We start from the raw sequence: 23,497 nt of genomic DNA on the forward strand, positions 1-23,497 counted from the left end.
TTGAATTCAGTTTTGAACTTCTGATAATAACTGAATTTTTTTGGTAAAAATTAATTTTAATCTGTTCCATCCTACTTTCAATCCTATTTTAACAAGTGTAGATTAATAAAGGACTAAAATATTGTCTTTAGGTAACTTCAATTTTTCGCTATATTTTTATAGTCTAACCACTCTATAATTTCACGCGTATATAAAGAATACATACTCAATGAACTTCGTCAAATGCATTGCCGATTCTTAGATTTACATATGAGATAGAGTGTGCACTATAGGCTCCAAGAAGATGAAAATAGAAATTATTTTTCGAGATAACAACATTTTGAATTATACGACGTCGTCTTGTACAGTGGAGGATGACTCCCCAACATTTCTCAACTCTTAACTACTTTATATAAATTCTTTAAATAATTGTATATAATAAACTTTGATAATTTTCCTACAAGTCTTTTCATGTTTTGCTTCTATCCCCCCCTTTTTTTGGTAGATATTAGAACTAAACACCGTATATAAGCAATATAATTGGGAAAAATAGCTACAGTGGCAGTTCTATTTGACCACTCACTAGTAGAAAATAACGTTTTATTACGAATTTCTTAGGTACTGTAAAAAATCGTTACAAAAGGTATCTTTTACTACTTGACAATTTGAGAGTCGTAATAAATGCTAGGACTTGTAACAGAAAAGTATTTGCTACAACCATTTACCGTCCGTAATAGGCGCATAAAATTAATTAATTGGTTAATTAAATTAGCCAATTAAATTGTGTCTAAATTAAATTATACCTTGTCTTGCAAGACAAGTCATGGAGATAATTATCAATTAATTATTGGGCAATAGCATTATTTCTTCTCTTCCAAGTTATAAGAGATAAATATCAATTTAAAGAGAGCCAATCAAATCGCGCCACGTCATCAAAACGACTTTATGTAGGACTCTTATTCTACCACTATAAATAGGGACCCTCCCTACACAATAAAAAACACAACTGAAGAAGAAGAAAAACCGTAGGAGAAAATTCTCTCTACAATATTCAAGTCGTTCTTCAACAAATTCAAGCCGTTCTTCATCAAATCGAGGGCATTCTTCAACAAATCAAGATCGAAGGAAGATTGAAAGGCCAAATCCATCAAGAACTCCAAAATCTTCAAGAACAAATCAAGATCGAAGGAAGATTGAAGGGCCAAATCCATCAAGAACTCCAAGATCTTCAAGTCAAAACCCGTCAAAGTTCAGCGTTCGATCCTAGATTCAAGTCGCAAGACATTTGGAATATGTTATTCAAATACAAATCAAATCCGGAGAAGATCAAATCAACGACCCGACTCCGAAATTCAAAGTCAAACAAATATTGTTCTTGAGAGAAGAATCGGAGGATTAAATTAGAGTTTGTAACCCGCAATATTTTATTTTAATTCAATAAATTATCTTTGTGCAAGTATTTCTTGTTTGTTTAAATCGCAGATAAGAATTTGTTGCTACACCCGTATCTGCTTCTGGAAAAATCCTTGGCAATTTTTTTTACTACGAATTTGATACTTTTTGCTACAGTTAATGGTTGTAGGAAAAAGTCATTTTTCTACTCGACTTTCTGTTTGGTTGTGATATTTAGAGTAGGGCCGACAATTGAGCCGAGCCCAAGAAAAGCTCGATTGTTTGAACCTATTATATTTGAGTCGAGCCTAAGTTTTAGTTGAGCCGAACTGAGTTTGAGTCATTTCTTAGACCCGATTATTTATAAGACGAGTTTGAGCTACTACGACTCAACTCGAATAAGGCTAGCCCAATTAAGTTAATAATTAAATATACAGTTAAACCTCTATAAATTAATACAGTTGGGACTATCGAAATTTCATTAATTTAGCGAAATATTAACTTATCGATAAATTAATAATTATTAATTTATACATTAATTAATAATTATTAATTTATGAAATTATTTTTATCATTATTTTCAATAAATACATTTTTTTTAATTTCTTACGTGTATATTATTCATTGTACCATTAGTTCAATGCACTATAGAGCCTGTTTCACGAACGGAAACTCTTAAAGCAACAATGGTATTGAACAATTTTATGTTGAGTTATACGAAAGTTACACCAGAAGTTCTAACCGTGTTAAGAAAAGTGAGGCACGAGATTGATGGTAATGTGAACTTCAACAAGAAACAAACGACAATGAAATTCTATTTTATTAAACCTTCATAAATCTATTAAATATGTATTGTACCATGTAATTTAAGAATTATTTTTATGAATTATTAATTTATATAATATATGGGGCTTCTTAAAATTTTCGAATGTGTATTATCTTATAAATTTAGCGAATTATTAATTTAGCACGTTGTCCCCGAGTCGGGACCGGGAAAATTTATTATTTAAGCGAGGTTATTAATTTATCGAGGTTCTACTGTATAATATGGCTCAACATACAAGTTATAATTTACAACCGCATTAGATCATTTTATTATACCCCCTTTCCCTCTTGTACTTTGGCTCAATATTTAGAGTAGGACTGGCAATTGAGTTGAGCCCAACATAAGCTCGATTGTTTGAACGTATTATTTTTTAGCCGAGCCTAAGTTTTAGTGAGCCGAACTGAGTTTGAGTCATTTCTTAGACCCGATTATTTATAAGACGAGTTTGAGCTACTATGGCTCAACTCGAATAAGGCTGACCCAATTAAGTTAATAATTAAATATATAATATATTTATTATTTTGATAATATGGCTCAACATACAAGTTATAATTTAAAACCGCATTAGATCATTTTATTATACTCCCTTTCCCTCTTGTACTTTAGCTCAATATTTAGAGTAGGACCGGCAATTGAGTTGAGTCCAACAGAAGCTCGATTGTTTGGACCTATTATTTTTTAGCCGAGCCTAAGTTTTAGTGAGCCGAACTGAGTTTGAGTCATTTCTTTGACCCGATTATTTATAAGACGAGTTTGAGCTACTATGGCTCGACTCGAGTAAGGCTGACCGAATTAAGTTAATAATTAAATATATAATATATTTATTATTTTGATAATATGGCTCAACATACAAGTTATAATTTACAACTGCATTAGATCATTTTATTATAACACCTTTCTCCCTTGTATTTTGGCTCAATATTTAGAATAGGGTCGGCAATTGAGTTGCCCCAACAAAAGCTCGATTGTTTAACCTATTATATTTGAGCCGAGCCTAAGTTTTAGTGAACCGAACCGAGTTTGAGTCATTTCTTAGACCCGGTTATTTATAAGACGAGTTTGAGCTACTATGGCTCAACTCGAATAAGGCCAACCCAATTAAGTTAATAATTTAATATATATAATATATTTATTATATTAATAATATGGCTCAACATACAAGTTATAATTTACAACCGCATTAGATCATTTTATTATACCCTTTCCCCCTTGTACTTTGGTTCAATATTATTTTACCTCCTTCTACTTCTGATTGCATCGATTTCCCTCCTTATACTTGAAAAATTGTCTCAATAGGTTAACCTAGGGCTAGTGTGATTTACGTCTGTTGTATAACTTGAAAACTATTATATGAGAGTGTAGAATTATGCAATGCACCTATGTAAATGGCTGCGAGTTCCCTATTACTTAGAGAAACGAATATATATATATATATATATATATATATATATATATATATATATATATATATATATATATATATATATATATATATATATATATATATATATATATATATATATATATATATATATATATATATATATATAGGGGCGTGCTAAATCCTACACTAAAATTTACTAAATCCTACACATAAATTTAAAAAAAAAAATTCTCTCTACTCATATTCTTTCTAACTTCTCTCTGAGATAATTCTATCAAAGTCACCCAAAATTCATTATTTTTTTACGTGAATAATCATAAAAAATGAGTTCAATTTTATTTAATATTTATTCAATCTCGTTAAGCCTTTTTAATTATTCAAATTCATATCAATTCGATTTTGTTTCTCAAATTTCAACACTATTTTAGTTTGTACACGTGAAGATTTTTCTCAAATTCAAATTTGGAATGCTAGGGATGTATTCGCGTGTGATTTTGTGAAAAAGTTAGGGAAAAAAAAAAGAAAGGTAAAGAAGGAGAAGATAAGATTTTAGAGAAATAAATATTTTCAATTGTGTGCAAGATTTGGTAAAATTAGTGTAAGATTTAACATTTCCTATATATATATATATATAGGAAGACTTAAGTCGACTGTTTTCCAAAAAGTTTATTTGTAAAGTCGCAAAGTAATATAAAATAATAAATAAATATAATGAGAACACCACTTCCTCTCATCCAAAAGTCGTGTGTATCTACAAAGTACAAACTGATAACTACTTGCTAGAGAGAGAAAGAAGAGTGAGAGAGAGAGAAGCCGCAAATTATATATAGTCCACAATTGACGCCTCATCGCCACGTAGACTCTCCCCCCCCCCCCCCCGCCCCCCCTCATATCCCAAGGGGTGGGGTCGAATTTGGGGTGAGTCGGTTTATTTGAAGCCGCGTCATCTAAATTTAATTAAAACCTTAAATACAATTTGTATTCTTGTACTTTTATCATTTTCGCATTTGCCTATCTGAACTATAAAATGCGATAAAATGGTTCTTGCCGTTTTCAATGGTTCATCAATCCGTCAAGGATAGATGAGGTAGCACTTTGATATTAGTTGTTCAAAATTTCCAGACCATTTAACCCTTTTTGAGAGAGTATACGTGCAAAAGAAAATGTAACTAAAATAATCCAAATCAGCTTTTTTATTTCATTAAATGGCAAAACAAATTTAGAGTTTCAAAAATACTTGAATATGAAAAAAAAAAATTCAAATATTAATTATTGACAACAAATCATTATATATATATATATATATATATATATATATATATATATATATATATATATATATATATATATATATAAAACTTATAGTTCTTGTATAATATACACACACAAAGTGTATGTTAAGAAGCCATCATTGCTATAAAATAAAGAAAGTAAATTAAATTGAGAGGATTGAATAGTATGTACGTGATTTTATAGGATTCTGGATACTCAAAATTTGTGTCTATTTCATTAATAAATGGGAGTATTTATACACAAATATTTACTGCATGATCACTACTTTACAAGATAGAAATTCACCACATGTTCACACGTAGAGTTTATGAGATAACTCTAGTATTGCAGATAACTCTACTCAATACTTGGCCACTAAGATATATATATATATATATATATATCTATTATAATACTCCTCTTTGGACTAAGTATTTTAAAATAAATGCCTCATTAAAGACCTTTGCTGGAAAACTCAATGGGACAAAACCAGTCATAAGGGAAAAAAAGTGCAGCGCATCATTGCTCCCCCTGAAATAAGCAATATAGCCTTCAAAATTGGCCGTCAATCTTGCTTCACATTGGCTCTTCTCATTCCAATGGCGTATACCAACTTCTCAAATGTAGAAGTAGGCAAGGACTTTGTGATCAATCAGCAAGATTATCGCATGAGCGAACTTGTCGAACATCGATCTCTCCATTCTTCTGAAGCTCATGAGTGTGGAAGAGTTTTGGTGATATATGCTTGGTCCTATCACCTTTTATGTATCTGCCCCTTGTTTGCGCTATACAAGCAGCATTGTCTTCGTAAATGACTGTGGGCGTGTCTGTAACTGGATGTAATTGACAGGAATTTCGTATATGAGATATAATTGATCTTAGCCAAACACATTCTCTGCCTGCCTCATAAAGAGCTATTATTTCAGAATGATTTGAGGAGGTGGTCACCAACGTATGTTTGGTAGATCGCTAAGATATACCTGCACCATTATAACAAAACAAATATCCATTTTATGAGCGATCTTTGTGGGGATCAGATCTATATCCCCCGTCGGCATAACCAACTAACCCTTGGTTAGTTGCGTTCTTCGAATAAAATAATCCCAAATCTGCAGTACCACTAAGATATCGAAAAATATGTTTAACACCATTCCAGTGTCTCCGGGTAGGGTCAGAACTGTATCGCGCAAGCACATTTACCGCAAAAGTGATATCAGGTCAAGTGCATTGTGCTAGATACATTAACGCTCCGATTGCATTAAGATACGGCACTTCTGGGCCAAGTATCTCTTCATTAAATTCTTTAGGTCGGAACGGATCCATTTCAAGATCTAAATTGCGCACAACCATAGGGGTGCTCAATGAATTAGAGTTTTCCGTATTAAACTTTCGGAGTACTCGTTTGGTATATGCAGATTGGTGTATAAGTATGCCGTTATTTTTATGCTCAAGCTCAATACCACGACAAAGTTTGGTTTTTTCAAGGTCCTTGACCTCAACTCTTTCTTTAAATATTCGGCAGCATTGGACAACTCTTTAGGAGTGCCAATGAGGTTCATGTCATCTACATAAACCGCAATAATAGCAAATCCGGTTTCTGATCGTTTAATAAAAACGCATGGGCAAATAGGATCATTTTTATAACCTTCTCTGATAAGGTATTCACTCAATCTATGATACCACACGCGACCGGATTGCTTTAGACCATACAATGATCCCTGTAATTTGATTAAGTGCAACTCACGAGGAGCACCAGAGTTTGGCATTTTAGATCCATCGGGAATTTTCATATAAATATAAGAATCTAGTGAACCATATAGATAGGCCGTTACAACGTCCATTAGACGCAGGTCCAGTCTCTCTTGGACAACCATATTGATAAGAAAACGGAAAGTGATCGTATCCATCACTGGTGAATACGTCTCATCATAATCAATCCCACGCCGCTGGGAGAAAGCTTGAGCTACAAGGCGGGCTTTATATCTTACAATTTCATTGTTCTCGTTCCTCTTACGGACAAATACCGATTTATACCCAGCGTGCTTTATTATCCGGAGCTTAAACGATTTGACCGAATACTTTCCGTTTATCTGAGGAAGCCAATTCAGATTTTATTGATTCCTCCCACTTAGGCCAATCATTTCTTTGGCGGCATTCCATTATGGAACGCGGTTCATTATCATAATCATCGTACATAATTTCTTGTGCAACCGAGAATGCAAAAATATTATCGATGATTATCTCATTTCTATCCCATATTTCATTGCAATAACTTATGGGATTCACGGTATTCCCGGGATTTGATATCGCTTTTTCGATATCAGGCTCAACAGATTCATCTGGAGCATTCTCACTAGGAACCACTTGGTTCGAGGGTTCATCGATTTTCCCCTTTCTTTTTCTAGGAACAACGTCCTTTGATCCAATAGGTCTACCCCGTTTTTGTCGTGGGGGATCATCATTCATTTTCGCATGTTCTTCAGGAACAACGATCCTAGCTGGCACATTCACAGCTGGAATATAAGATTTCGTGACTTTACTAGCATCATTAAATGCATCAGGAAGTCTATTGGCAATATTTTGTAAATGAATGATTCTATGGATCTCATTGTCACATTCAGAGGAACGTGGGTCTAGATGGGATAAATGTTGCTCACACTATGTGAGATTCTCGATTGGTTTTTGTTTATCATTATCACGGATATTTTGAATATTCTTACCAATCGGTATAAATAATGTCTCATCAAAATGACATCCGCACAACCAAATGTGCGTAGATGCCAAATACTGGGCTCAAAGCCTAATGCCAATTGCATTGGGGAATGCATATGATAAGCAGTGGGGCGCAATTTAATCAGTGCTGATGCATGCAATGCTGCATGGCCCCATGCTGCGCTAGTGAGTTTAGATCCCATCAGCAAAGTACAAGCAATTATTTGGACGAGTTTAATCAGAGATTCTGCCACTCCATTTTGAGTGTGAACGTATTTATTCCTAGTGCTGCACAATACTATTCAAAAGTTTTTAATGTAAATTCTCCGGCATTATCCATTCTTATGTTTTTAATGAGATAATCATGGAAATGTGCTCGGAGTTTAATAATTTGTGCTAGCAAACGCGCAAATGCAACATTTCGCGTAGATAAGAAGCATACGTGGGACCATCTATAAGATGCGTCGACCAAAACGATAAATGGCCCACTTGCAGGGTGTATTGATCCACAAATATCACCATGAATACGTTGTAAAAACGATGGTAATTCATAACCAACATTTTCAATGGAAGGTTTTATAATGAGCTTTCCCTGTGAACATGATTCAGAGAAATATTCATTGGACATCAAGATTTTTGTATCTTTTAATGGATGTCCTTTAGTATGTTGTGCAATCCTACGCATCATAGTCGTTCCTGGGTGACCCAGTCGATCATTCCATAACCCGTGTATATCGGGATTAACAAGTTTCCATGGCATAGTAGCACGTAGGATTCAAAAGCTCGAATTTGGACACAGTACAGTTCAGAAGCTGTCGCTTCGAACTTCTCATGAACAATTCTTTTGTCTATGACATATGACGCATAGACATTCCACGGTATTTTCAACCAGTGTTTCTAAATGATACCCATTGCGTCTCACATCTCTAAAACTCAGTAGATTCTTATTTGATCTACCAGATATCAGTGCATTTTCAATATGTGGTACCATTAGGAAACACAATTGTTGCATTCCCAGAGCCATCAATTATTTTCGCGGAACCTGCTATGGTTTTAACTTATGCCTTGCACAAAGTCACACTCGATAAATATATTTTACGCTGCGGCTATATGCAATACTAATTCCACTTGTGCAAGACCAAATTAAAGAAATATTCTAAAAGATTCCATTTTATTAAGATGAATTGACAAATATACCCATAAATTAAATTGTCTTTTGTTTGCTCATGCAAGACCAAATAACAAATAAGAAAAAAATATGAAACAACTAAATTTCGACATTAAGGTGTCGAATATATGTCAATAAACAACTAAAAATATGATGCCAAACTATATTAAACTTTAAAGATTTCTGTGATGAGGTCCATTAACAACCATTTTTATTATTCTAGGTATATCTATTTTACAAATAAGCTCATCCATTTAATATGTCTTATAAATAAAGGTAAACTTTCTGTATATGATAAAATTACTCTCAACCCTTGAAACCTAATTTATAACTGTAACATCAATTTTGACCAAAAAGAATTTTAAAATTTGACCTTTTCTTTTTCAATTTTTTTAAGAATTATTTTTTTTGCCGCCAATTTTCGGCGTCGAATTTTCTTTTCTTTTTTTTTTTTTTCAGATGATTTTCAGCATTGACTGGCAGTCAATGCCGATCTCCGGCGTTGATTTTTTTTTTTTTGTTTTTTTAAATTCTTTTTTTTCTATTTTATTTTCGCCCGCAGCTAATCGGTGGCAGTAATATTATATTACTGTCATTGACAGTAAAGTTACTGTCAACCACATTAATAATATTTTTTTGCCTTTTTTTTATTGTGTTTTGATATGTTGACCGGTTAACGTACTAATATTAATGTCTACTATTGTAATATTACTGTGGTTAACAGTAAAATTACTGCACACAAAATAATATTACTGTCAACCACATCAATTTTATTTATTTATTTATGTTTTGGCCTTTTGTATTTTGTTTGATTTGTTGACCGATCAACGTAATAATATTAATGTCTACTATTGTAATATTACTGTGTTGGTGGTGACGCTGCGTTGGGCACGAGAATGGTGCTCGTTCGGGTTGGGGGATGGTAACGGTGGCGCAACGATGTTGGGGTTGGGGATGACGACGACAGCGTGGGTAGGGTTTGTGGCATCTTTAGCGGCGTGGGTGATGTTGCCGTTGCGGATCTAGGATTTGGTGGAGGAGATCTAAGGTTTGGTGGGACGGATCTAAGATTTTCCGATTTCATGTCTATGTGTGTCTATGATGTCTAGCGGCTAGGGGTCAAATGAAGAGTTACGATTTTAAGAATATACGACTACGGATTACTACATTTTCCCACGAGTGTCTATACGTGACTACAGACTACTACAATTTCCTACGGGTTTCTATAAAGGACTATACGACCAGAAAAAGTTAAAAAATAAAAATCATAATTTTCAATGTTATGTAGAAAACAAGGGGAAAAAAATACGAAAATGCAAAAAAAAAGTTCTATAAAAAAATAATAACAAAAACACTAGATGCAAAAATGAAAATATTTAATGCAAAATAAAAATAATAAATACAATTTAAATATTACTTGATGCATATTTTACTGTTTATGTGTCAGGATATATAATTTTTAGAATGAAATTTATAAAAAATGTGAAACAAATATTTAATTTGACTTGTGATTTGGTTATAATATTTTTTCTTCATCAAGACCTATGTATTAAAGCCCCTATCATCATTTAATTGTGTAAATGCAACTTATCTATTATAGGATCCATAAATAAATTTAAAAACAGATAAAAAGAAAGAAAGGGCGTGGGGTCGGGTCGGGTCGGGTCGGTCGGGGCACTTAAAAACTGCCATTATTTGTCCAACCGTATCCCAATTGAAATAATAAATCTTTACTTAAATATATATATATATATATATATATATATATATATATATATATATATATCTGGTTACTTCTGCGAACTTCATTACATTGCTGACAAGTTTATTTTTAATTAATTTTATTTTTTGGTCACAATCTTTTTTCATAATATATATGTTTGGCAAAATCTTAGTTTCAAATCTTCCAAAATAAACATGGAATTGAAGAACATGGTTGCTCTTGTTTCCCGTACCGGCAGACAAATGCAGCGTTACAACTTCCATGGTGACCGCCAAGTTGTTGGGTTCGTCTCTCTCTAAAACTCTCTCTCTCTCTCTCTCTCTAAAACTCTTTCTCTCTCTAAAATTCTCTCTCTCTCTTGATATATTTTGTATAGAAATTGACGGTTCAGTTTTATGTGTACAGATGTATTCCGTACAGATACAAAGACACGTGCGAGACAACGACGTCGTTTCCGGTGGATGAGGAAGAAATTGAAGTTCTTGTTATCACTTCACAGAGAAAAGGAAAAGGGGTTTTATTTCCAAAGGTATTTTATTTTTTTTATTTTTTTATTTTTAATCAATTAGTTTGGAAATTCATTTTTGATTTGATTAATTGATAATAATAATAATAATAATATTTTATTGGATTCAGGGAGGGTGGGAAAACGACGAATCTATTGAAGATGCTGCCTTGCGTGAAACTGTGGAGGAGGCAGGGGTTGTAGGCGATGTTCAGGTTTTTTTTTTTTTTTTTTTTTTTTTTTTTTTTTTTTTTTTGTCTCCAAATTAATTATAAAATAATAATAATAGTAATAATAGTAATAATAATAATAATAATAATAATAATAATAATAATAATAATTACGTTTTTTCTATTTAATAAGTATAGAAATTGTGAAAAAATGGATCATAAATTGGGCAAATTGAATTCCAAGAACAAAAGCAGTGACACCGGCTATGGATAAACAAATAAATAAATAAATAAAAATATATAATATATAATTATATAATTATTTTTTTCCGATTTAATAAGTATAGAAAATGTGAAAAACGCAGCATAAATTGCGTAATTGGAATTTCAAGAACAAGAGCAATGACACTGGCTATGAATATATAATCACTGTTTTTCGAGTTTTTTTAGCGCCTAAAAAAATTGAAAATAAAAGTTATTTTATATATATAAAATTACATTTTTTCTTATAAAAATTGTGAAAAAAATGCAGCATAAATTGGGTAAATGGAATTTCAAGAACAAAAGCAATGACACTGGCTACGAGAGTCATATGTTTCCGTTACTTGTTAAGGAGCAGCTCGATTTCTGGCCGGAGAAAGACGTTCGTCAAAGATTATGGGTAATTATTTGTTCTTCAATTTGTTTTTTTTTTTTTTAAAATTTCAATTAAAATCTGATTTGTTGTAAAATATATATACAGATAAGTGTAGGAGAAGCTAGAAAGGTTTGTCAATACTGGTGGATGAAGGAAGCTTTAGAATTACTAGTCAATCGTCTCACAACGCAACCTAACGAAGCTAACGAAGATAACGTTTCTCTTAGCCAGAGCATGAAATCTAATTTGTAGTTTTAAAAAAAAACGAGAGACGAAAAAAAGCGACTTCAAATCGAAGAATTAAAAACGAGAGAATGATCAGTGTTGGCAAAGAGATGTACACTGATCTCGTTTCGTTTTTTTTTTTTTTTACCTTCGGATTCTTGAAAGTCTTTGTATAGCTTTTAAGCTCGTCGGAAAATCTAGTTTAGTTTATTATTCCTGAACTCCAAGCAGAACTTTTTTTTTTTTTTAATATGTATGAGGAAATTGTTTAAACAGCCTCTTTCTATTTAATTCCATGGTGTTCTTGATTATATACACACACACACACACACACACACATATATATATATATATATATATATATATATAAATTAATATCAATGTGAAATAAAAAAATAGAGTGCTAAAGAAAATATAATTTTATTGCAATAAAATAGACAACTGGTATCTCAAATACAATGTAATAATCTTCACTTCTTAACTTATTTTATATTATATATATAAATATATTACTAATTATTATTAATTAAAATTAATCATGTTTATCCTTGTTGATTTGATGAAGTATGACAACAAGGGCAACAACAAAGGCATAATCAACTTGTGGATAAACAGTCACACCAAATGTATCCTTCCCAAGTACAGTATTACAAAGTGTGTGCTTCTTCTGCATCTGCAAAATATATATATATTTTTTAAATAATAAATAAACAAATTCATCGTTAGTAATCGTAAAATGCGAATTTTTTTTTCGATTAAAAAATTAGAAGAAAAATTAGTAACGAAAAAAAAACGTTTAATTACCTGAGCAATGGGAGTCGAATTTTTATCGTATATGACGCACGATCTCTCCAACCAGCTCCCGACAACCTTAAAATCCCACGAGTTTCTGTCGGGATTTTCCGACAGAAATACGTCTAATTCGGTCTTGAATTGGACGATCGAAGATGTTTTAGCACTGAAGAGTAAATCTTCTGCATCTGAGCTCTCTCCCCTGAAAACTTCCCACCTTTTGTGTGCACTCAAATGCTAGTATTTTTTAATTTATTTTTTGTAGTTAAATCAAGAAATAAATATCGGATCAAGAAAACGATTAATTAACGGTACAGTAGATTTTAAAATAAAATATAAAAAAATTTAAACCTTTTTCTTGAAAGTGACGATGGGAGTGCCTCGAGCATCGAGGAGGACGTGGCGATCATGGAGAGTGAAGAGCTTATCGATCACATTAAAGACGATATTGCCCTTGTCGTCTTTGACGATGAAGTTACCGTCTGTGAGGGACACGACTTTCCTCACCACCGTTAGATGAACGTCTTCTGAAAGGCAGAAGTCTCGACTAATTACGACAGCCATTCTTTTGATTATTGCTAATTGAGTTGGAATGATTATTGCATTAGCTGCAGCTAATGTATATATATAATGTTCAATTGATAACTTAATTAAGGTTTGCAAGAAGAATAAAAAAGATGTTGTTTGTTGTAATGAAATTGGTGTAGTTATGGTAATATTAGCCTTATCTTGATAATGTAGTCTTGAAATTCTTTTCATATTGATTAGTATTAGGAAAAACTGAAGAAGCTGTTTCTTAATTAGTCAATTACAGAATTATTCCGCCTTGTTTATTTATTTATATTTATTAAGAAGGAATTCGCCGCTACATATGTGCACTGGGTAAATTTTGTTCTCGAGATATAAATTATATTGAGCAATCATATGCGACAAACTCGAACTTCAAAATGTTGGTGGATAAATCGAATTTGGATTGTTAGATATCGCGCTTTCTTACTGAAGAAATTGGACCACGGTTGTTGGCATTAATTTCTGAAGATAAATTGTGGGCAGTGTTTCTCTAACTGACATGTTAAATGACGTTTCAATTTTATAAATGTTGTTTTGACTTTGAACGTGATTTTAATCCTTTCCTATTTTGATTTTAGCAGAATGCAAAATACAAAAATTGTAGTCCTATGAGATAAGTTTCTAATTCAACTTGAACCAGCTAGATTGGATGTCGGGTGACGTATTTATGCATGGATGAGTTATGTTTTGAATTTTAAACAATTCAAGACATTAAATTATGAGTATTGTACATTGAATCATGCATATCTTTCTATCCCGCCATCCAATTTTGATGATTCAAGTTGAATTAGAAAACTGATTCAAAGAACTAGAAATCCTGAGTTTTGAGTTTTGCCAAATTCAAACTAAAAAATGGTAAAAGTTACATTTGAAGTCGAAACAATATATTTAAAACTGAAACGACATTTATCATATCCCCTCACTAATTGCTATAAAGTTCACTGTAATATTTCATTATCAAAATTCCTCTATGATTAAATCTTTTTTAAGCAAATCACCTCCTAAAAATCAAGGGCATTAATATTTTAATACATGTACTATTAGTGGATATTTGCTAATATTAATTAAAAGAATATATTTTTTTAAAAGTACTAAATACAATAAAGCCATCTGATAAACTGTAGCCTTTCAATTTGCGTACTAATGTAAGAAGTAGGGTATTGATTCGATCTCCTTCAAGGTTGTTTCTTCATGCAATAAGCAAGGTATTTTTATTTACATGTTTAGGTTATTTGTCATTTTTACTCAAAAGAAATAGAGAAACTAAACTAGATAGAGCTAAGGAGAATTTTAAAAGGTGTCATAAAGGAGAAGATATTAGAACTTTGTTTAAGGGACTTGCTATTTACGGTTAGAAAATTGCTATTCGCGGCTTATAACAAAAATCTTTATCTCTCTAAACACCAAAACTTTCCAAAAAAATCCAAAAACCTCCCAAAACGCGTAAAAGCCCAACTTGGGCGCCCATTCATGCAGTGCACGCCCAAGTTGGGCGTGCAAGCTGTATTTGGGCGCCCGAGTTGGGCGTCCAGTGCAATTTTTTTTTAATTGAACGCCCAAGATGGGCGACATGTTTTTTGCGAAAAAAAAGCCCTACATATATATACATATATACATATATATACATATATACATATATACATATATATACATATATATATATATATATATATATATATATATATATATATATATATATATATATATATATATGTATCAATTGATGTTTGATCTATGATTCTAAGAGCTTAGAACTGGACTCACAATGTTGATCACTCCATTGCAATCGAACCCGGAATTCCACAAATTCAGATTCCAACAACGTTGCCACTTGTAAGGGTTGCCAATCTAGTAGGAACTCATCAAAACCTTCAAATGTAAAACCCTCCAAATATTGCCGGATATCGTGGTTTCCAGTACTATCGATCGTCTTTTCGATTTTGCAGAAGAAATCACGAGCTTCCTTCACTTTCCTTTCTTTGTTCCAATTTTCTTGCGAAAACCAGTGCGGAGTTACGTATCTCGGACGACAAATACAGAACAAACCATTTAAAAGATACGTAAACGAAGACGATCGACCAATTTTCAGAGTCAAATCATCCACCACAACGTGCCGATTACCAACATTAATAACATCGTCGTCTTGACCGAGAACGTGCAGATTGTTGTTGTTAGGGGAACAATGAAATTTTTTCAGACAGATTATGGAATGACGTAAAGCATGGATAAATTTGCTCAGTATGTGGAACCACGACGGAGCACCATCGACATCGTGACCCGTGATGCACAGTTTTATATTCGACCACCCGGAAGTTGGTGCGAAAGAGACGTACGGGACAACGAGCCCCGTATAATCAAAACACTCCATGTTTGGAGCGTCGATGCACAATACCCGAGATCGTTCGACCAAATTGCTAGAGATATCCACATTCTCTAGGAATAAATACTTGAGGTTACGCAACTTACGGTAGTGGAATCGAACCTTACTACCGTAAATCGTGACTTTTTCAAGAGCCGGGGCGTCGATTTCAACGTTGCGTTCGTCTTTTCGATAAATGGCGTTGTTAACGAAAGTGAAGTGCTTGAGATATTTGTGAAGGTTCTTCTCCAACTTGATAGTTTTCAACCCTTTACAATCTTTGAGCCACAATGTAGTAATCAAAGTGCAGCTCGATATTATCTTGTCGAAAATCTCTTGCACGATCAAAGCATTTTTTAGGTGAAGTAGTTGTAGACGCACAAAGGTTATATTCTCAGGAATATTCCGGCCCAAATCGCAATAATGGAGCCACAAAACCTTGAGGGATTCGGCTTCTAGGACTACGGGGAGATCGACGATCACCCGACAACTATTTTCCCGAAGAATATGAAGACAAAAGTCCTTTACGCCCATAGTTGCAAGTTCCGCGATCCACTTATCGAGAAGCGAAAGCGAGTCGCGATCCGACATGCAAAGGTGGAAGTCCTCCAAGCGCAGCCTTCGATCGCAGTATCGCTGTAAAGTCTCATCAACAACCGATAAGAATTCTTGCTTCTTACCTTGGAAGTAAACATTTTTGTCTGAAAAAACAAGATTGGGGCGAGAACACCAAATGTAGCGCCACGATTTCGACAAGAGAGATGTTCGGACAACGTCTTCTTGGGAGAGGAAATACAGTATTCTCTGCAATATCTCTTTCGGCAACTCGGATATCCTATCCATGGAGTTCGAGCTGTCGGAAAATCAAGCCCCAGTAGATTGAAACACACAGATTTCGGCTGCGGTGAATTCGAGGATATTTTTCATTAGGTTAAAAAGTAGCCGCCGCTTTTTTTTTCATTTGCTGAAAGTCATGTTAATCATCTAACCCTTATTGAGACTTATGTGAAGTGACATTTTTACCCTCGAACAAACCAGCGACTGTTTTCATTAAAGGAACTCTACTTGGGACACGTGGATGAGCAGGAATACAAGTTTTTGCTATAATTATTTTATTTTTCCAGTACTCTCGATCGTCATTTCGATTTCGCAGAACAAATCACGAGCTTCCTTCACTTTCCTTTCTTTGTTCTACCTTTCTTGCGAAAACCAGTGCGGAGTTACGTATCTCGGATGACTAATACGAAACAAACCATTTAAAAGATACGTAAACGAATACGATCGACCAATTTTCCGAGTAAAATCATCCACCACAACGTGTCGATTACAATCATTAATAACATCGTCGTCTTGACCGAGAACGTGCAGATTGTTGTTGTCCGGGGAACGATGAAAATTTTTCAGACAGATTTTGGAATGACGTAAAGCATGGATAAATTTTCTTAGTATGTGGAACCACGACGGAGCACCATCGACATCGTAACCCGTGCTGCACAATTTTATTTTCTGCCACCTGGAAGTTGGTGCGAAAGAGACGTACGGGACAACGAGCCCCGTATAATCAAAACACTCCATGTTTGGAGCGTCGATGCACAATTCCCGAGATCGTTCGACCAAATTTAGAGATTTCCACATTCGCTAGGAATAAATACTTGAGGTTACGCAACTTTCCGCAGTGGAATCGAACCTTACTACCGTAAATCGTGACTTTTTCAAGAGCCGGGGCGTCGATTTCAACGTTGCATTCGTCTTTTCGATATATGGCGTCGTTAACGAAAGTGAAGTGCTTGAGATATTTGTGAAGGTTCTTCTCCAACTTGATAGTTTTCAACCCTTTACAATCTTGGAGCCACAATGTAGTAATCAAAGTGCAGCTCGATATTATCTTGTGGAAGATCTCTTGCACGATCAACGCATTTTCAAGGTGAAGTAGTTGTAGACGCACAAAGGGTATATTCTCTGGAATATTCCATCTCAAATCGCAACAATGGAGCCACAAAACCTTGAGGGATTCGGCTTCTAGGACTTTGGGGAGATCGACCATCACCCGAGAACTATTTTCCCGAAGAATATGAAGACAAAAGTCCTTTACGCCCATAGTTGCGAGTTCCGGGATCCCATTATCGAGAAGCGCAAGCGAGTCGCGATCCGACATGCAAAGGTGAAATTCCTCCAAGCGCAGCCTTTGATCGCAGTATTGCTGTAAAGTCTCGTCGACAACCGATAAGAATCCTTGCTTCTTACCTTGGAAGCAAATATTTTTGTCTGAAAAAACAAGATTGGGGCGAGAACACCAAATGTAGCGCGGCGATTTCGACAAGAGAGATGTTCGGACAACGTCTTCTTGAGAGAGGAAATACGGTATTCTCTGCAATATCTCTTTCGACAACTCGGATATCCTATCCATGGAGTTCAAGCTGTCGGAAAATCAAACCCTAGTAGATTGAAAAACACAGATTTCGGCCGCGGTGAATTCGAGGATATTTTTCATTAGGTTAAAAAGTAGCCGCCGCTTTTTTTTCATTTGCTGAAAGTCATGTTAATCATGTAACCCTAATTGAGACTTATGTGAAGTGACATTTTTACCCTCGAACATACCAGCGACTGTTTTCATTGAAGGAACTCTACTTGGGACACGTGGATGAGAAGGAATACAAGTATTTGCTATAATTATTTTATTTTTCCAGTACTCTTGATCGTCTTTTCGATTTCGCAGAAGAAATCACGAGCTTCCTTCACTTTCATTTCTTTGTTCCAATTTTCTTGCGAAAACCAGTGCGGAGTTACGTATCTCGGACGACAAATACGGAACAAACCAATAAAAAGATACGTAAACGAAGAAGATCGACCAATTTTCAGAGTCAAATCATCCACCACAACGTGTCGATTACCATCATTAATAACATCGTCGTCTTGACCGAGAACGTGCAGATTGTTGTTGTTCGGGGAACGATGAAAAATTTTCAGACAGATTTTGGAATGACGTAAAGCATGGATAAATTTGCTTAGTATGTGGAACCACGACGGAGCACCATCGACATCGTGACCCGTGATGCACAGTCTTATATTCGACCACCCGAAAGTTTGTGCGAAAGAGACGTACGGGATAACAAACCCCGTATAATCAAAACACACCATGTTTGGAGCGTCGATGCACAATACCCGAGATCGGTCGACCAAATTGCTATAGATTTCCACATTCGCTAGGAATAAATACTTGAGGTTACGCAACTTAAGGCAGTGGAATCGAACCTTACTACCGTAAATCGTGACTTTTTCAAGAACCGGGGCGTCGATTTCAACGTTGCATTCGTCTTTTCGATAAATGGCGTCGTTAACGAAAGAGAAGTGCTTGATATATTTGTGAAGATTCTTCTCCAACTTGATAGTTTTCAACCCTTTACAATCTTGGAGTCACAATGTAGTAATCAAAGTGCAGCTCGATATTATCTTGTGGAAGATCTCTTGCACCATCAACGCATTTTCGAGGTGAAGTAGTTGTAGACGCACAAAGGGTATATTCTCGGGAATATTCCATCCCAAATCGCAATAATGCAGCCACAAAACCTTGAGGGATTCGGCTTCTAGGACTGCGGGGAGATCGACGATCACCCGAGAACTATTTACCCGAAGAATATGAAGATGAAAGTCCTTTTTACGCCCATAGATGCGAGTTCCGGGATCCACTTATCGAGAAGCGAAAGCGAGTCGCGATCCGACATGCAAAGGTGGAGTTCCTCCAAGCGCAGCCTTTGATCGCAGTACCGCTGTAAAGTCACTTCGACAACCGATAAGAATCCTTGCTTCTTACCTTGGAAGTAAACATTTTTTTGTGAAAAAACAAGATTGGGGCGAGAACACCAAATGTAGCGCCACGATTTCGACAAGAGAGATGTTCGGACAACGTCTTCTTGGGAGAGGAAATACAGTATTCTCTGCAATACGGCAACTCGGATATCCTATCCATGGAGTTCAAGCTGTCGGAAAATCAAACCCTAGTAGATTGAAAAATACAGATTTCGGCGGCGGTAAATTTGAGGATATTTTTCATTAGGTTAAAAAGTAGCCTCTGCTTTTTTTTCATTTGCTGAAAGTCATGTAAATCATCTAACCCTAATTGAGACTTATATGAAGTGACATTTTTACCCTTGAACATACCAGCGACTGTTTTCATTGAACGAACTCTTCTTGGGACGCGTGGATGAGCAGGAATACAAGTTTTTGCTCTAATTATTTTATTTTTTCAGTACTCTTGATCGTCTTTTCGATTTCGCAGAAGAAATCACGAGCTTCCTTCACTTTCATTTCTTTGTTCCAATTTTCTTGCGAAAACCAGTGCGGAGTTACTTATCTCGGACGACAAATACGGAACAAACCATTTAAAAGATACGTAAACGAAGACGATCGACCAATTTTCAGAGTCAAATCATCCACCACAACGTGTCGATTACCAACATTAATAACATCGTCGTCTTGACCGAGAACGTGCAGATTGTTGTTGTTCGGGGAACGATGAAAAATTTTCAGATAGATTTTGGAATGACGTAAAGCATGGATAAATTTGCTTAGTATGTGGAACCACGACGGAGCACCATCGACATCGTGACCCGTGATGCACAGTTTTATATTCGACCACCCGGAAGTTGGTCTGAAAGAGACGTACGGGATAGCAAGCCCCGTATAATCAAAACACTCAATGTTTGGAGCGTCGATGCACAATACCCGAGATCGTTCGACCAAACTGCTTGAGATTTCCACATTCGCTAGGAATAAATACTTGAGGTTACGCAACTTAAGGCAGTGGAATCGAACCTTACCACCGTAAATCGTGACTTTTTCAAGAGCCGGGGCGTCGATTTCAACGTTGCGTTCGTCTTTTCGATAAATGGCGTCGTTAACGAAAGTGAAGTGCTTGATATATTTGTGAAGCTTCTTCTCCAACTTGATAGTTTTCAACCCTTTACAATCTTGGAGCCACAATGTAGTAATCAAAGTGCAGCTCGATATTATCTTGTCGAAGATCTCTTGCAGGATCAACGCATTTTCGAGGTGAAGTAGTTGTAGACGCACAAAGGGTATATTCTCTGGAATATTCCATCCCAAATTGCAATAATGGAGCCACAAAACCTTGAGGGATTAGGCTTCTAGGACTACGGGGAGATCGACGATCACCCGAGAACTATTTTCCCGAAGAATATGAAGACAAAAGTCCTTTACGCCCATAGTTGCGAGTTCCGGGATCCACTTATTGAGAAGCGCAAGCGAGTCGCGATCCGACATGCAAAGGTGGAATTCCTCCAAGCGCAGCCTTTGATCGATGTATCGCTGTAAAGTCTCGTCGACAACTGATAAGAATCCTTGTTTCTTACCTTGGAAGTAAACATTTTTGTCTGAAAAAACACGATTGGGGCGGGGAAGCAAACGACATGCAAATTCAAGTAATTCTAATAAAGGGCGTAGTTTGATCGAACATGTAGTTTATTTGAAGAACTTAATTACATTAATGACAACGATTGGAGCTAATTAGCAAACAAATATGCGTTTCAACTAATGTTAATTAAAAGCTTAGTTCATTAGTTAGAAAGCTTAATTACAAAACTCAATTAACAATAAAATAGAGAGCTTATTTGCGTATTTTAGTTAAACTAGATAGGTGAATGTGCCTTGCACGTTTTGTATTAATTTGTTTATGATTTCGATAATCGTTGGTATCTTCATATTTTCTTAATACGGATATGCATTTACACGTATTCCATGTATCTTTAAAGTATAGCTTATATAGAAAATCTTAATACGAGAGCTTAACAAACAAACATGCATGTGTTCGAAGTAGATTTAAATGAGAGTTTAGACTTTTACTTAGAGAACTTACTAAACAAACATGCATTCCAAGTAAAGTTAAAAGAGAGCTTATTAGATAGAGAGTTTAACCAATAAATATGTAGTTCAAGTAGTTCTAACCATGTATTTAATAATTAGGTAGAGAAATTGGTTAGATGGTTTAACAAATAAAATGCATTCCAAGTAATTTTAAAGGAATTTTAAAGGAGAGCTTAGATAGAGAGTTTAATTGGAGAGATTAGTTAACGAGCTTAGCAAACATACATACATACAATATGTTCTAAGTAGTTGGAGAGCTTATAAGATAAGGATCTTAAACCGAGTATTATATATTACTTGTTGTTTGAAGAAATTAAAATAAGAAAATCTTGATGTTATGCATGTATTTGAATGATGTAGTTTTCATAACTCCGATGTGGTGCATAATCTGCGATTGAATGTTGGCCATTTATTTTCATTTCCATTTTTCTTCAATGGCTTGTTTGGTATTAGTCCTCCGAGAAAAGAAAAGGGATTGAAACTAAAGGACTTTGTTGAGTTTTTCTACATTATAAAAATGACGGGTGGAAACCAAGATTAGATCTCGCAAGATTTGAATGATTTAACCAAGATTTAATGAAAGCCGACAAGAATTACAACCTTTACAGTTGGCTAATTATGTATGACAAGCTCCATCTATCGACCGTATTTCTGAAAGTTTAGAACACAATTGGAATTAATTTCACTCAAATTCCGGTCCGACCCAATTCGTCCTGTACACACTATCCTACCGAACGAATTACGAAAGAAGCCCTTACATTGTAAAAAAGTTACAGCCAATGATTGGTTAGTTTTGGTCGGATCCACGGGACGTAACATATTCCGGATCCACCAGATCACCCCTCCAATCATCTTCTTCTCTAATGTTCCAAATAAGAACGTTCCAGACACTCCAGAAAGCTCTTTTGTACATAAAACCATCAAACCCAATATTCAAGCCTTTTAGCTAAACCCAGTGAGAGAGAGAGAGAGAGAGAGAGAGAGAGAGAGGAGAGAGAGAGATTATGGCTCTGTTTGGTGATCCATTCAGGCGATTCTTATTGAGCCCAACAATCTACCGTACAAATCCAGGATCGACGGCCCTTCTCGACTGGCTAGAATCCCCTACGACGCACATATTCAAAATCAATGTTCCAGGTTCGTCAATTCCAATTCCAATTCCAATTTTCCTCCAAAATTAAAACCATATTCGAAATTCATAAATCTCAATTTCTACGTCGTGTTTGGATGCAGGGTATAGGAAGGAGGATATAAAAGTGGAGTTGGTGGAAGATGGGAATATACTGGTGGTCAGAGGTGAAAGCGGCGGGAAAGAGAGAGAGAAGAAAGACGACGTCGTTTGGCATGCGGCGGAGAGGGCGGCGGTTGGGGGAGGGGATTTCTCGAGGGAGATTGAATTGCCGGAGAATGTGAAGGTGGAGCAGATCAAAGCTCAGGTGGAAGACGGCGTGCTTACCGTGGTTGTACCTAAAGGTACAACTCCCAAGCGTGCTAGAGTTAGGAATATTAATGTTACTAGCAAACTTTGAATCTGTTGTTACTGTGTGTGTTTGTATGATAAACTTTATATTTTAGATGTGTAATTGCGTTTGCGTATCAATTTTCTCTAGTATATTACTGGCTGTGTTGCTTTTTTTGCTAACTCTAGTTAACTTTCTTTGAGTAGTGTTTGCAAAATGATTTAAAAGAAAAATTAAAAGAAATGCTTGTACTACTTTAATAGATTGCTATGTCTAACGCGGATTTCGATTCGAAAATATCTGAATTTGAATTTTGTTTTCCTCATCGATTTTAATGAAATGACTCAAACTCGACCCTACTCATAATTAGTTAGGATCGGCAAAAATAAATTTGGGCCGACCAATTTGGTTTGGGTAGGCCCGGTTTTGGGTCGGCCCGACTC

General features: G+C 35.1%; 3 protein-coding genes across 3 annotated transcripts; 2 read left to right on the forward strand and 1 right to left on the reverse strand.

The window, feature by feature from the left end:
- Positions 1 to 10,515: 10,515 nt before the first annotated feature.
- On the forward strand, positions 10,516 to 12,304 carry LOC105958865 (nudix hydrolase 18, mitochondrial). The gene is made up of 5 exons (XM_012982873.2): positions 10,516 to 10,739; positions 10,862 to 10,985; positions 11,093 to 11,176; positions 11,664 to 11,792; positions 11,874 to 12,304. The coding sequence occupies exons 1-5, from the start codon at positions 10,651 to 10,653 to the stop codon at positions 12,018 to 12,020; spliced, it is 573 nt and encodes a 190-aa protein (XP_012838327.1). The 5' UTR covers positions 10,516 to 10,650; the 3' UTR covers positions 12,021 to 12,304.
- A 94-nt stretch (positions 12,305 to 12,398) lies between these two features.
- LOC105958848 (protein LURP-one-related 10) lies at positions 12,399 to 13,571 on the reverse strand. The gene is made up of 3 exons (XM_012982862.2): positions 13,137 to 13,571; positions 12,798 to 13,022; positions 12,399 to 12,666 (listed from the first exon to the last, which is right to left on the reverse strand). Exons 1-3 carry the CDS (start codon positions 13,542 to 13,544, stop codon positions 12,526 to 12,528), a joined length of 774 nt encoding a protein of 257 aa, XP_012838316.1. The 5' UTR covers positions 13,545 to 13,571; the 3' UTR covers positions 12,399 to 12,525.
- Positions 13,572 to 22,383: 8,812 nt separating this feature from the next.
- Positions 22,384 to 23,236, forward strand: LOC105959423 (HSP20-like chaperones superfamily protein). Its single transcript, XM_012983530.2, has 2 exons — positions 22,384 to 22,731; positions 22,828 to 23,236. Exons 1-2 carry the CDS (start codon positions 22,599 to 22,601, stop codon positions 23,121 to 23,123), a joined length of 429 nt encoding a protein of 142 aa, XP_012838984.1. The 5' UTR covers positions 22,384 to 22,598; the 3' UTR covers positions 23,124 to 23,236.
- Positions 23,237 to 23,497: the final 261 nt, after the last annotated feature.

This window comes from Erythranthe guttata, chromosome 11, assembly GCF_056151865.1.
Source record: "Erythranthe guttata isolate IM_541 chromosome 11, IM_541, whole genome shotgun sequence".
NCBI lineage: Eukaryota > Viridiplantae > Streptophyta > Magnoliopsida > Lamiales > Phrymaceae > Erythranthe > Erythranthe guttata.

Bases quoted from the DNA above. Each gene is read 5' to 3' on its own strand.
- LOC105958865 (XM_012982873.2), top strand. From the start codon at position 10,651: ATGGAATTGAAGAACATGGTTGCTCTTGTTTCCCGTACCGGCAGACAA. The intron at 10,740-10,861 runs GTTCGTCTCTCT...TTATGTGTACAG, and splicing joins GGTGACCGCCAAGTTGTTGG to ATGTATTCCGTACAGATACA. The intron at 11,177-11,663 runs GTTTTTTTTTTT...AAAAAAATGCAG, and splicing joins GGGTTGTAGGCGATGTTCAG to CATAAATTGGGTAAATGGAA.
- LOC105958848 (XM_012982862.2), bottom strand. From the start codon at position 13,544: ATGAAAAGAATTTCAAGACTACATTATCAAGATAAGGCTAATATTACC. The intron at 13,023-13,136 runs GTTTAAATTTTT...AAAAAATACTAG, and splicing joins TCGTCACTTTCAAGAAAAAG to CATTTGAGTGCACACAAAAG. The intron at 12,667-12,797 runs GTAATTAAACGT...TATATTTTGCAG, and splicing joins ATTCGACTCCCATTGCTCAG to ATGCAGAAGAAGCACACACT.
- LOC105959423 (XM_012983530.2), top strand. From the start codon at position 22,599: ATGGCTCTGTTTGGTGATCCATTCAGGCGATTCTTATTGAGCCCAACA. The intron at 22,732-22,827 runs GTTCGTCAATTC...GTTTGGATGCAG, and splicing joins ATTCAAAATCAATGTTCCAG to GGTATAGGAAGGAGGATATA.